The sequence below is a fragment of the Tamandua tetradactyla genome, chromosome 1 (assembly GCF_023851605.1).
Source record: "Tamandua tetradactyla isolate mTamTet1 chromosome 1, mTamTet1.pri, whole genome shotgun sequence".
Classification (NCBI taxonomy): domain Eukaryota; kingdom Metazoa; phylum Chordata; class Mammalia; order Pilosa; family Myrmecophagidae; genus Tamandua; species Tamandua tetradactyla.
This window is the reverse complement of record NC_135327.1, coordinates 146,911,753-146,924,679: the sequence shown is the minus strand read 5'-3', so window position 1 is coordinate 146,924,679 and position 12,927 is coordinate 146,911,753. Positions and strand designations below refer to the sequence as shown.

The 12,927-nt window shown below is 43.3% G+C and overlaps 1 protein-coding gene across 3 annotated transcripts in view; it reads left to right on the top strand.

Moving 5' to 3' along the window:
* LAMB1 (laminin subunit beta 1) overlaps positions 1-12,927 on the top strand; it is a 94,426-nt gene that overhangs the window by 35,427 nt on the left and 46,072 nt on the right. For all 3 annotated transcript variants that reach the window (XM_077165639.1, XM_077165800.1, XM_077165715.1), the window contains 9 exons: positions 598-725; positions 950-1,073; positions 1,493-1,697; positions 2,357-2,500; positions 2,705-2,936; positions 7,263-7,426; positions 8,498-8,722; positions 9,722-9,936; positions 10,688-10,784. In XM_077165639.1, coding sequence (XP_077021754.1) covers positions 598-725; positions 950-1,073; positions 1,493-1,697; positions 2,357-2,500; positions 2,705-2,936; positions 7,263-7,426; positions 8,498-8,722; positions 9,722-9,936; positions 10,688-10,784 — 1,534 coding nt within the window. The remainder of the gene's footprint in view (positions 1-597; positions 726-949; positions 1,074-1,492; positions 1,698-2,356; positions 2,501-2,704; positions 2,937-7,262; positions 7,427-8,497; positions 8,723-9,721; positions 9,937-10,687; positions 10,785-12,927) is intronic.

Genomic DNA, 12,927 nt, shown 5'->3' with positions numbered 1-12,927 from the left:
GTTTATTAAATTGGGAGTCCCCAGTGCTTGAGAGAATATCAGGAATTTCCCAGGTGAAAGAGTTTAATAGTTCCATATTTTTTCTCCAGTCCTTCAAGGGACTTTGCAAATACTTTTTTTCTATTATCTACCCAAAATACTCTGGAACATATCAGGGTATTACATTGAGCTACACTGAATGACCAGAGAAGGAAGTGTTTTGAGAGTGGTGCCTCATAGCTAGGTAAGGGAGATGTTGGGAGATGCTAGGAAAAATGCTAGGGTCCATAAAGGAATTTGGACTCATTATCAGGAAACTGTTGAAGGGTTTTGAGCAGGGGATTGTCATTATCCTGGTTCCTTTGGGAAATGCTGTAAGATGGCCTGAGAGGGGCACTGGGAGAGGCAAGAAGGGCAGTTGGGAGGCTGTTCAGAGAAGGGATTAGAGGTTGAGCTGGTGCAACAGCAGCAGAAGTGGAAAAGAGGGAAGGTAAAGGCACCCCAAGGTTTTCTGTTTAAATCTAGCAAATGGTCAATTCAGAGAAGTCCATAGAAACAGGCGCGCTGCAGTAGGTAGGTTAATGCAGATAGCTTTGTTTGCTTGTTTTTTTCTTCCAGCTACCTGACCACTGGGAGAAAGCTGTCATCACGGTGCAGCGGCCTGGAAGGATCCCAGCCAGCAGCCGATGTGGTAACACTGTTCCCGATGACGACAACCAGGTGGTGTCATTATCACCAGGCTCAAGGTCAGTGTGACAGTGGTTTGCAGTTCTGCAGAGCTCATTGGCAGATTAATTTTTTTGTTTGCCTTGTGAGTTGTAGAGGTTCCTCTCCAGAGCCAGACATTGCATTGACTTTCTTCCTTTGGAATTATCTATGTAGAGCTTTTTGTTGTTGTTGTTGTTGTTGTTTTTCTTTTCCTTTTTTCTTTTATGCTTAAAGGTTGTCATTCTGTTTTGTTTTGGGGCAGATATGTTGTCCTTCCACGCCCTGTGTGCTTTGAGAGGGGTGTGAATTACACAGTGAGGCTAGAGCTGCCCCAGTACACGTCATCCGACAGCGATGTGGAGAGCCCCTACACGCTGATCGATTCAGTAAGTGGAAGGTCTTTTCCCACAGCGCAGGAAAGGGCGTGGGCGTGGGCGTGGGGGTGGGGGAAGAAAGCATTCTCTGCATCCCCGGGTGTTCTGTCGAGGGGTAACATCGAGAGAGTGAGCACAATCATTCTTCCTTACATCAGAGGCCACTGAGGGCTTATTTAATAACTTCAAGCTGCAAGAAAGATTTATTCAAGTTGGATCCCTTCTGGAAACATGAAATGCCTTTAAAAGAAATTGACATTTCATTCTGGCAAGAGTATTTAAGAATAGGGAGGTTCTCACTTTGTTGTTTAATGAGTCTAACTTTCTCTTTTCAGCTGTCAGCGTAAGACTTTGGGGGTTTATGTATTTGCTTTAGTTGGTGATGTGGGACAACATCGTAAGAACATTCTGATGTTCTTGTTTGTTCCTAGCTTGTTCTCATGCCATACTGTAAATCACTGGACATCTTTACTGTTGGAGGATCAGGAGATGGGTCAGTCACGAACAGTGCCTGGGAAACCTTTCAAAGATACCGATGTCTGGAAAATAGCAGAAGTGTTGTGAAAACTCCAATGACAGATGTTTGCAGAAACATAATCTTCAGTATTTCTGCCCTATTACACCAGACAGGCCTGGGTAGGTGTTACTCAGGAGCTGCAGCTTCTGCTACTTTCTGCCTCTTCTTTCTTGAAAGCCCAGATACTTTGGCACCACGAGGAGTGCATGTGGTATCGTTGTGTGTTAGGTAACCAACACAGAAGCAATAGTGTCTTGACTAGAATTTATGTTTATTTTTTTCATATAATATTTTAGCACTTGAGTGCCACTGAAATTAGAATCGATTTTCAAGAAATATACAGATAATAGTGACTAGGGACAAAAAAGCCCATGCGACTATAGCCTTTCCATAGGCAAGGGAGGGAGTCAGGGGGGAAAAAAATCAGAAGAGCATCAGATAACTGAAATTTGTTTTGCTTTGAAAGCTCAGACAGATCCCCAAAGGTCACTGGGCTTTTGTCTAATATCCTGTGATATTTGAGCTTTGACAGCATAAAGAGAAAAACCTTAGTGACCACCTGTGTAGAGAAACTGCTTTTATCTGCTAACCCCATCTCCTGTTTCTTCCCACCCACTCCTCAGAGGGATGATATTTTAAATTGGAACTCTGAATAAGCCAAAGTAGTAAAGGAGAAAGAACCAAGGAGAGCCCAAGGCAAAAGAGCAGTCCAGAAACAGGTGTGATGTGCTGGGCTCATTTCCCTGCCAGTGTCACAGTTTCTCTCTTTGCCCTACAGCTTGTGAATGTGACCCTCAGGGTTCCCTAAGCTCTGTCTGTGACCCCAGCGGAGGCCAGTGCCAGTGCCGGCTGAACGTGGTTGGAAGAACCTGCAACAGATGTGCTCCTGGCACCTTTGGCTTTGGCCCTAGCGGATGCAAATGTAAGTTGATCAGAGAAGTATGATGTGTGCATTCAGATTAATTGAGAGAAAGTGGTGTCGGTTCCATCTCTGCAAAAGAGGTTTTGCTTTTGAAACTGATCACATGATCCCACCAACACTGAAATGGGGGGGTGCTTATAAAAGGGGTGTTGTTCCATTCACTGAGTTTCTCAAGATGGTTCCTTGGTTTGCCTGTTTCTCCAGCTTGTGAATGCCATCTGCAAGGAGCTGTCAATACCTTCTGCGATCCTATCACCGGCCAGTGCCACTGTTTCCAGGGGGTGTACACTCGGCAGTGTGACCGGTGCTTACCTGGGTACTGGGGCTTTCCAAGTTGTCAGCCTTGCCAGTGCAATGGCCATGCCGATGACTGCGACTCGGTGACGGGGGAATGCTTGAGCTGCCAGGACTATACCACAGGCCATAACTGTGAAAGGTACCTGGTCTCTGCCTATTGAAATCAAATTGATGTCTGAGATGGCCATTGGCTGTGCATCTTCATACAACCAGAAAATTAATCTCTCTGGGCTTCAGATGTTTTATTTCTGACCACCTCAGACTTTTTTTAGTAATTCTTTCATTTAAATCCACTAAATACTTAACACTCTCTATGTGCCAGGCCCTCTTCTTGAGCTGGGGTTATGGCAGAGAACAAAACTGACCTGAATCTCTGCCCTCTTGGAGATTCATTCTAGGGGTCACCACAGATCCGTATAGAAATCATCTCTCTGTCTCAGCAGATTCTGGCCTAGGATGAGAGTTGCGAAATGTTAATGCCTAATTTGGGTCAAAGTAGAAACCAAATCCACATGGGATTAGTCATGTTAAACAGCTTTGTTTTTCAAAACATTTTATGCAACGAAAATGTCTAGGAGACCATATAAAGTGATGTAAAAGTAGATCTGTTCTCTAATTAGCAAGTGTTACTTGGATAATTTCTATGAGTGCAAAGCACTGCACTAGGTAGAGTGAGAACAGCTTATAGAATGTGCTCCAGTAACGTGACTGTCTAGCTCGGTGGACAAGAATTAGTCAATGTGAAGAAATTATATTCAGACTTATATTGTTCATTACTAATTAAGAAATGCAGATACACTGTTAGAACTACTTTGGGGAGGGGGATAATTGTCTCCCTCTCTCCATGTCAACAAATTTTTATCTCCTCTAATATCAAATCCGTGCATATAATGAGATGGTGAAACACTTCAGTATGTGCTTCGATCAGTGCAAAAGTTGTACATCAGAGAAATTGTTAGTGAAAATTGAATTTGGTAGTTAATTTTTGGCTAAAGATATATTTGGGAGTGGTATGCAAGAATTTGGAGGTTCCATTGACTACTCCTTTTACTAAATTCTCCTTCCTAAACCCCAAGATATGTTGTAAAAAGAACAGGGAAGTAGTTATAAAAGATTGTAAAAAAGGAAAAGAATATGTTGGCATCATTTTGTCATTTTGTCCATAAGGTTTTCATTGTTGTTTCAATGGGATATGGAGAATAAATAGGAGTGAGAAAGACTGGTGAGGAAATCAGATTGAAAGAACAAGGGTGGGGGCGGGGAGGGGCTGGGTGGGGCGGGCAGCACGCGGGGACAGAAGGTGGCTGTCCGCCATGCTGGCTCCAAATCGGTCTCACTATGGGACGCACTTAAAGAATATCCCGTGAGCATGGCCTGATTGATATTGGTAGCTGCCTTTTATAAAATTACATGTAAAGAATTTTGATTTCTCACAGGAACATAAGAAATGGCATGGGAAGAAGAAAGAGTTTTAGCCTTAGATTTGGATAACAAAAGTTTATTAAAGTACTTGGAATTCTGCTCTCTAGTTGAAGCCAATTTCTCGTTCTTTTCTTTGTTCCAAGATGATCAGAGTTTCAGTCCTGCGAATTTGAAAAAGAAGCAGTAGGATCAGATTGTTCCCAAGGGAGGGAGTGTAGGGACAGGCAGGAAATGAACGCTAAATTTCTATCGTGATGTGTCTGGATTTATTTCACCTAGAAAAACCTCAGAACTTTCTCAGAAATGATTGTACAAAATTGCTTCATCGCTGCATATTTCCCCAGCACATAATTAAGGGATATTTCTTGTATAACATCTTAGAACTGCTAATAATTTCTTTAGAAATTCTAATAGAAGATTAATTTCCTCTGACCATCTTTCCCCATTTATTTCCTGATGCTTCCCCTGGTTTTTAAAAATACTACCTTGGCCTAAAAGGGAAAACAAACTAACTAACTAAATTGGAAATGCTTAGACCTGAGTTCCAGGCCCAATTTTGCTTCTAACTTGCTTTATAATCTTGATCAAGTTAGCATATTGGATACTCAGAGAGGTGAGCTGTCAGTAGAATAAGTAGGTTCAATTAGATCTCCAGAATTCCTTCAAGCTCTTATATTAAGGAAATAATCAAAAAACCTAATTACTATTCATCTTGAGGAGCTGCATGACAGAGTAAAACAATTCCTTGCTGAAGTCAGAAACGTGACTTCACACTCTGGCTCATTATTAGCTAGTTGTGTGAGTTTTACAAGTAAGGAATCCGTTAAGGTTAAATTATCTGTACAGGGAGGAGATTGTTGGATTGGGGTGGTGAATAGCATCCCTCTTCCCTGCCCAAGCAGTTGTCAAACAGCGGTCGGTTATTCCTATCAGCTCTGTTACTGGTAAAAGCTGGGTGACAGATCATATCTTTAGATCTGTGGTCACCATGGATTTATCAAACATGACACTTCCCAGGTGCAGGTAGAATCAGACAGCGACAAGCCACTGTCACAAGTACAGTCTCCCTAATGCAAGAAGGGACCAGACCAGCTGCTCACAACAGGCTGATAGCACAAGAGAATACAGATGTGGAGACAATGCCTCTTCCCCTGGAGGGGAGCGAGTGAGGAGCCAGGCAGAGCAAGGGGTGTTCCTCTACTGCAGTGGCTCTGTGAGCCTGATGCCCAGATCAGCAGCAATAGCTGCTACTGAGTCGGCCTCTCTGGGGTAGAGCCTGGCAATTTGGTTTTGCTTTGTTTTTGTACAGGAAATGACAGGTTTATTCAGGGGATGCTATAGCAGGGGAGAAAGAAGAACTGAACTCCACTGAAACAAAAGACAGCAAGCTCTTTAAGGGCTGGGGGCCAGGGTTGGATGAGGGCTTTACCGAGGTTGCAATTGGTACACTTAGTTTAGAATATTTTCCTTTGCCTAAATTAGGCCATCTGGAGTCTGTAAGCGCCGGAGGATCTACCTAGTTAGGATCCTCTCAGCCACCTGGATAAGGAGGAGGCAATCAGAGTCCTGGAGTTAGGGAGAGGTCTGTCTAAAGTTTACTCAAGCTAAAGGGAAGTAAGGATTCTTGGTCACCAGCCAGTCTTGATTCCATTGCAAACCTGCTTAGCAAGTAAATGTCTCCTCTTTCATAAGATGCTTTGGTCTCCATGTCTTTCTTCTGCAGGGTTTATTGGAACCCAGGAGACCTGGTTGCAAAAACCAATCCCATTTGAAGGTAGTCATGGAGATTATAAAAAGAGGCTCCGGGAACCATCAGAAGGAACTACCCTGGGCTGTAGCTTAGAGTAGGGTGTGAACAGGTTAAGAAGAAGACATTAGCATGAGTTCTGGCAAAGAGATAGCAAAGAAAGCATCAACAAGACAAAAGAAGTGGCATAGCACCCTTGCAAACATTCTAGGAAAGATCACAGAATGCAAAATCCAGATGAAAAACCCAGGATGGAAGTAATCATATCCCAAAGGATAAAGGATTATTATTTCTCCATCTTTCAAGCTGTTGTACTTAATAAGTATAAGAGCCAGTTGAAGTAGACTCAAATATAGTAAAACAATGAAAGACAAAGTAGTATTACAAAGCCAAGGCAACAGGGTAAACTATCATTCTTACAGAAATAATAAACTAGAAACAGCTGGGAAATGACCAAGAAATGACTCCAGAGCCTTCAGACAACTCTCAGGGCCAGGGCTTCTCAAAGCAGATCAGGTTCACCAGTGGTGCCTAGCAACTTGTCAAAAGTACAAATTCTCGGCTCACGTCAGACCATCCGAATGGGCAATTCTCAGGCTGGGGTCCAGTGATCTGTGCTTTACTAATCCCTCCAGGTGATTTGGGATCTGCTGGACTGTGATTTTCTCTCTCTTAGGCTAAATAGTTTCAGCATAGCAGATTCAGCTGCGGATTCTGGAACTAGACCCCTCTCTCACAGGAAGACTCTAGTTGCACACAGTGACAGAAGTGGAATCAGATGGCAGCATCAGGCTGACTTAATTCATCCCTCAAACATTTATTAAGCAGTAAGCTCCAAAGCAGATGTTCACCAGTTTTGAACGATTTTGTCACAGCCTATCTGGGCCTGAGTTGCATCCTGTAGGGGCCATGGAGCCTCAGTCAGGGGTCTCTGTGACCATCCCCATCTGGGCTGCCAAATTGTTGCTGCCAAAAGTGGATTTGTCTGCCTGATGCACACAGAAGTCATGCCATGACACTGGGATTTCAAGAAGAGAAGTTAATTGCATAGTCGACTAGCAAGGAGAACAGAGGGGAAAACCTCAGATCAGTCTCCAACAATTTGTATTTTAACAAGCCTTCCAGGTGCCTGGGATGGGAGCTAAAGCTGGAAAACACTGCTGACAGCCTCCACCTGGGGTTGTGAGGTGTGGGGCGTGAATGTTCCCAAACAGAAGACAGTTGCTAGGACTTTTTGTTGTAGCAGGGTTTTCACAGCGATGGTGCATGGTTCTCTGTCTTCTGCAATTGATGTAGGTGCTTGGCTGGTTACTATGGTGACCCCATCATTGGGTCAGGAGATCACTGCCGCCCTTGCCCTTGCCCAGATGGCCCTGACAGTGGACGCCAGTTTGCCACTAGCTGTTATCAAGACCCTGTTACGTTACAGCTTGCATGTGTCTGTAATCCCGGATACGTTGGTAAGTAAAGTGCATGCTTTTGAAGGCAAATAGGGAGGAAAAGCCGTGTCCTTTAGAGGTAATTGTTAAGAAAAAGGACGAAGGGCTAGCCAACTTCGTTTCATTTCTATAATCTTTAGTTAAAAGGTAAAGGAATCTAAAATATTACGAGGGTTCTTTTCCTACATGCCATATGGGGTAGAGGCAATTCTTGACTGTCTAAAATGATAATGTAATACAGAACAGGATAGCAAGCTCATTTAAATTCACAATCAAAACCCTATGAAAACCTTTATTTGTTATTAAACGGTAGGAAGATTAATTTACATTTGGATTCTCCCGTTCTTTATCCAACTCACAGCAGAAGTGTCTGAATAGTTGAAGTAGCCAAAAGGTATGGGCAGAAAGATAAAAAGAATCCAGGGAGTCACCTGGTAGCCAAATCCATCAAAGCTAGCCATACTCTTCATTGTTCATTATATTCATGTTATCCATCAATGTTCATGAGTTTATCTAGTTGTGAAAATAAACTCCCTTGTATTCTGTCCTTCATGTTTCAGATATTTGTTTGACTAATTAGGAGCTCAATAACTACTTGCATGTGATTTTTGGATTTCTTAGAGAAAGAGAAACTGATCATCATTTAAGGACCCTGTTTTATAGGTTGCTCCTGAAGAAATAGTGATTTTTCAGTTTATTTAATCCTTGGATTAGGATTTTAACATCAAGCTGAACTTTATACTGTCAGATCATTATTTAGCTCCTAATCTCCATCTGTTGCTAGAAGCAAAATTCCCAGGTGCTAGCAATTTAACACTAACTGTCCACACCACACTGGGGCTTCCGCGGCAGTCTGCAAGACTGCAGGATACTTCTCCCCCTCGCAGCTAAAAGCCTGTCCATTTCCTTAAGATGTGATCATCTGGCTTTGTAAATAGTGGCAAGGCATGGAAGTAAATACAACCATGGCAAGGAAGTAAATAGGCAACCACTTCCTTGCCATGGTTGGCTCTCTCTAGGCAGGAATGTCAGTTGACTGGGGGGGTTTTAAGTCAAGCGAAAAATGCTGTGCTTGGTTTTATTGGCCAATAGGCTCCAGATGTGATGACTGTGCCTCAGGATTCTTTGGCAATCCCTTGGAGGTGGGGGGTGTGTGCCAGCCGTGCCAGTGTAACCGCAACATTGACACGACAGACCCGGAAGCCTGCGACAAGGAGACGGGAAGCTGCCTCAAGTGCCTATACCACACGGAAGGGGAGCACTGTCAGCTCTGCCGATTTGGGTACTATGGAGATGCCCTCCAGCAGGACTGCAGAAGTAAGATGCAGACTTGTTTTGCCCGTTTATTGGGATGATTTCCGCCTTCATCATCCGCAGTTCCCTCCATATATTTTCATTTGGGAACAATCTGGACACTCGTTCAGAGAGAGAGAACTCCCTCAACAAAAGAAAGATGAGACTGACTTTTTTCTTTACATTTTCATTTTCTAGCAGGACCAGAGTCCCAAGATCTGGCTCAATACCTGGGGGAGATGCCTACTAGGTATTGGAAAAGTCGAGTAGCTGTCAGCGTGACAAATGCCATCCAAATAGAGTGTATTTATGTTCTGCTTATGAACTTGCCGGTCAGGGGGGCTTGCATGCTAAAGACCCCCTTGGGGCCCTAAGTTTGCTAATGTCATTGATAGAGTGGCACTTTCCAGTTTAAGAAGAAGAAAGAAATAACATCTCTGAAATCCCTCTTTCAGAATTCATTACTTCTCTCTCATCAATAGATGAGCCTGCATTTCCTCCTCCTGTTGTTGCAAAGCTCCCAGGCCCCCGTCTTTGTTTATACAAACATGCCTGGAATGTTGGGGACCAGCAGGACTGGATTCCTTAAAGCCTTACTGGCTTAAAGGGCTTCTGCCTGCCATGTCCAACATATTCATTACTGCCCTGCCCTTCTAAGAACTATAATTATGTATCTCAATTCCCACTGGAATCCTTTATTTCTAGTCATATCCTCAGGGTTTAAAATGATTCACCAGCAGCTTATTAAATACGTGCTTTGAAAATACTGTTAGGCAAAATACATCATTGTGCAAATCTGTTTCAGAAATATCAGAACTGTGAGCATATCATAAGGACTTCAGAAGAATAATCTTATGGAGTTGTGTATTTTTATTTTTTAATTACCTCTTTTCTCTGCTACTTTGCGTTTCAGGGTCAAAATTTGGAAAGGGAAAATCTTAGCAGCCTGGATGTAGCTAAATTTTGCTTTGTCTATATTGTATGACTATGAATATAAGAAGATCTGATCACGTTCTGTTTCAGAGTGTGTCTGCAATTCCCTGGGCACTATGCAGGAGCACTGCAACGGCTCTGACTGCCAGTGTGACAAAACCACGGGCCAGTGTTTGTGTCTTCCTAATGTGATTGGGCTGAACTGTGACCGCTGTGCACCCAACACCTGGCAGCTGGCCAGCGGGATGGGGTGTGATCCCTGCAACTGTGATGCTGCTCATTCCTTCGGGCCATCCTGTAATGAGGTGAGGGACTGTAGCTGGGGTTGAGGCCCTTATGGCATAAGGAATGATGACTTCATGAGCCCAGGTGACTGCTCGCTAGCCTATGCGGTGGCTTTGCCTGAATTAGAGAAGAGCACCCTCTGCTGGTGGACACAGTCCTGCACCCGGCACACAGCTTGGAAAGTTCAGCATGCCCTGGATTTCAGCCCCACCTTGACCCTCTGGGCTGGGACTACATAACTCTGCACAGAGGTCCCATCTGATCCATCCAAAGCATTTCAATCTCTTGCCCCAGCTGCAAATGCAGACTCACGTTAGAATGGATAAGGCCATGGTGTTTCTTTTTGACACCTGGCCACTGAATCACACTTTTTCCTTAGTTCACAGCTTGAAAGGAACCAAATAGCCACAGCTATCATTGTAAAAAGTGCCATTGTTCCCTGACACACTAAGAATGAAGTGTTTCCAGGGTCAGGTGGGCCAAAGCTGGCTTTGGGATTGTTACTGTTTTGTGAGGAGGAGAATGAGGAAACATGAAAACAAAGTGTGACATACTATAGATCTTTCCGACCTCCTTTTGCAGAAGAGCGGTTTGGAGATCCTGGCATGAGGTGCCTACGGTCAAAATAACATTCCTTTTCCCTAGTTAGGATGTAGAGGTCTTCTCAGGCAAAACCCAGTCTTCTTATCCTAACTGGCAATCAAAAGGGAGAAATGAAAACTGGCTTCTGCCCTAAAGCCGGCTTGACCAAGGTTTTATTTCTGGCTGCAGTTCACAGGGCAGTGCCAGTGCATGCCCGGGTTTGGAGGCCGTACCTGCAGCAAGTGCCAGGAGCTCTTCTGGGGAGACCCCGACGTGGAATGCCGAGGTGAGGCTGTGTGAGTGTTGCATTGCCCAGGATTTGATCAGAGTGCGGGAAACAGACGTGTGCAAGAGCTCTTTATAAACACTAAGTGCGGTCCAAATCTGACTTGCTTATAAAGCCTGTGTTTAATTACAAATAAAATTCCTGTTCCTTGCCTAAAAAAAACAAGAAGCCTAGTCCTAGAGAAGTGTAGGTAGAAAAAAGTGGGGCTACTCACCCTACTCCCCAGGAGGAAGACTCACTTGTCTCTGTGCCTACACACACCTCCACACCCAAAATACACTGTTGCTCCTTAAAACACTTTAGAGCGGGCCATGGTGGCTCAGCAGGCAGAGTTCTCGCCTGTCATGCTGGAGACCCAGGTTAGATTCCCAGTGCCTGCCCATGCAAAAAAAAAAAAAGGTTTTACAAACCAGAATGGCTCATCTCAATCATATTTCTGCAAGTGGACTTCTTCACTGAACAGTATCTTGTGGCCAGCTCCTTCCTCGACAGCATATGCAGCACTGGATGGTTATTCTCGCGTGAGGATTTCACTCCAGTGTGTCGAGGTGAACAGGCTGGCAGTTGCAGCCCTTGGCATGTGTGCACAAGAATCACATCCCTGCCAGTGAGAAGCGGAGGGTGATGTTGACAGAGGGCCTTCCTGCAAGGGGATGTGTGGTCAGAGCTCTGAGTCTGTTAAATGTGAATAAAACGTAGCTTCTCACTTGGGCTTATGACAAAATAGGGAAAGCTTGACATTTTCTTAAAAATTTAAAGTCACGTGACATAATGGTTATTTAATCTTTATGTTGTGGCAATATCTAGAATTGCCATGTTATTTTTCAAATCTGAAAGTAGAAGCCTTTATAGAAAAGATTTAATAGGCTGTCTTCCTATACTTTCTTTCCCACTTTGGATTATTTCCTTTTTTTTTTTTTTTTTTCATTTTATAACTGCGGATAAAAATTTCCCATAGTTTCTTATTTGCTCTTTGATATATCTTCTTTATAATCTATTCAATGATGAAATTATAGGTCCCTGTTGGGCTTTAAATTAAAAATAACCTTTTTCTGGGCAGGCAACAGTGGCTCAGTGGCAGAGTTCTCACCTGCCATGCTGGAGACCCAGGTTCGGTTCCTTGTGCCTGCCCATGTAAAAAAAAAAATAATAACCTTTTTCTTATAGCAGGAAGTAATATAGGTCTTCAAGTTAGCACCTTATTCAGTAACCCCTATAAAGTCAGAAGCCTAGATATTATGTATTCTTTCAGTCTGAACTCATCTAAACAGCAGAAAATTCAAACAGAAGACTAGAGCAAATTGTGTATGATTTGTTGTCTTTTGGTTTGTTTATTGTTTTTTGTTTTTTTCAATTGAGGTTTAGCCAAAAGGGTTTGTACCAGGAGTTCAGATTAGATTAAGGCTTGTTTCAGGGAGAGGGCAATGTTTGCTCGGTCAACAAGTATTTTTTCATTCATCATTCTTCAGTCCAGATGTTGGTTCCTAACGGGATCTGACTTACTCATATTGAGTAACCACTTCCAGTAGAAGGTACATGTCATCCAGTGGGCCAGTTACTCCAGGATGTCCCTTGAAAGGAAAACCCTGCCAGAATCCTGGTCTCTCCAGGGCTCTAATCACTATTCTGTTAAATCCTTTGTCTTAGAAATGTCCCAAGGGCTTGGTTTTTCTCCAGATAATGGTTCTATCCATGCCTATTCCTGATTCTCTCAGCATTTTTCATTGGCAAATTAGCTTTGGCTGCCAAAGCTTTCTGGCCTTCTGCTCCGTCTTAGCTTTGCTAGCATGTGCTACCCAGAGTCAAATTCAGTCAGAGAACTTTTCACGCTGTACTCAGAACTTTACCCTTCCTTGGCCCTTTTATCTTTTCTTTAAGCTTTCACCTCCAAATTTGTCAGAGGAATTGTGGCTTTTATAGGAACAGTGTTCAAGTTGTTGGGTCTCAATTAGATCCTCTTCTAGAAACTTTGTGAAGAGTGAGATCCATGACATAATGTCTGCCAACTTTTTTGGTTTCTTTTATTTGGAAGAAAGGTCAGCTCATTACATAAGAAACTCGCAATCAGGAAAAATAAGCAATAAAAAGAAAAACTAAGTATCCTGCAAAGAAGCAGTATGGCCTGTGTATAAGAAGAATGTAG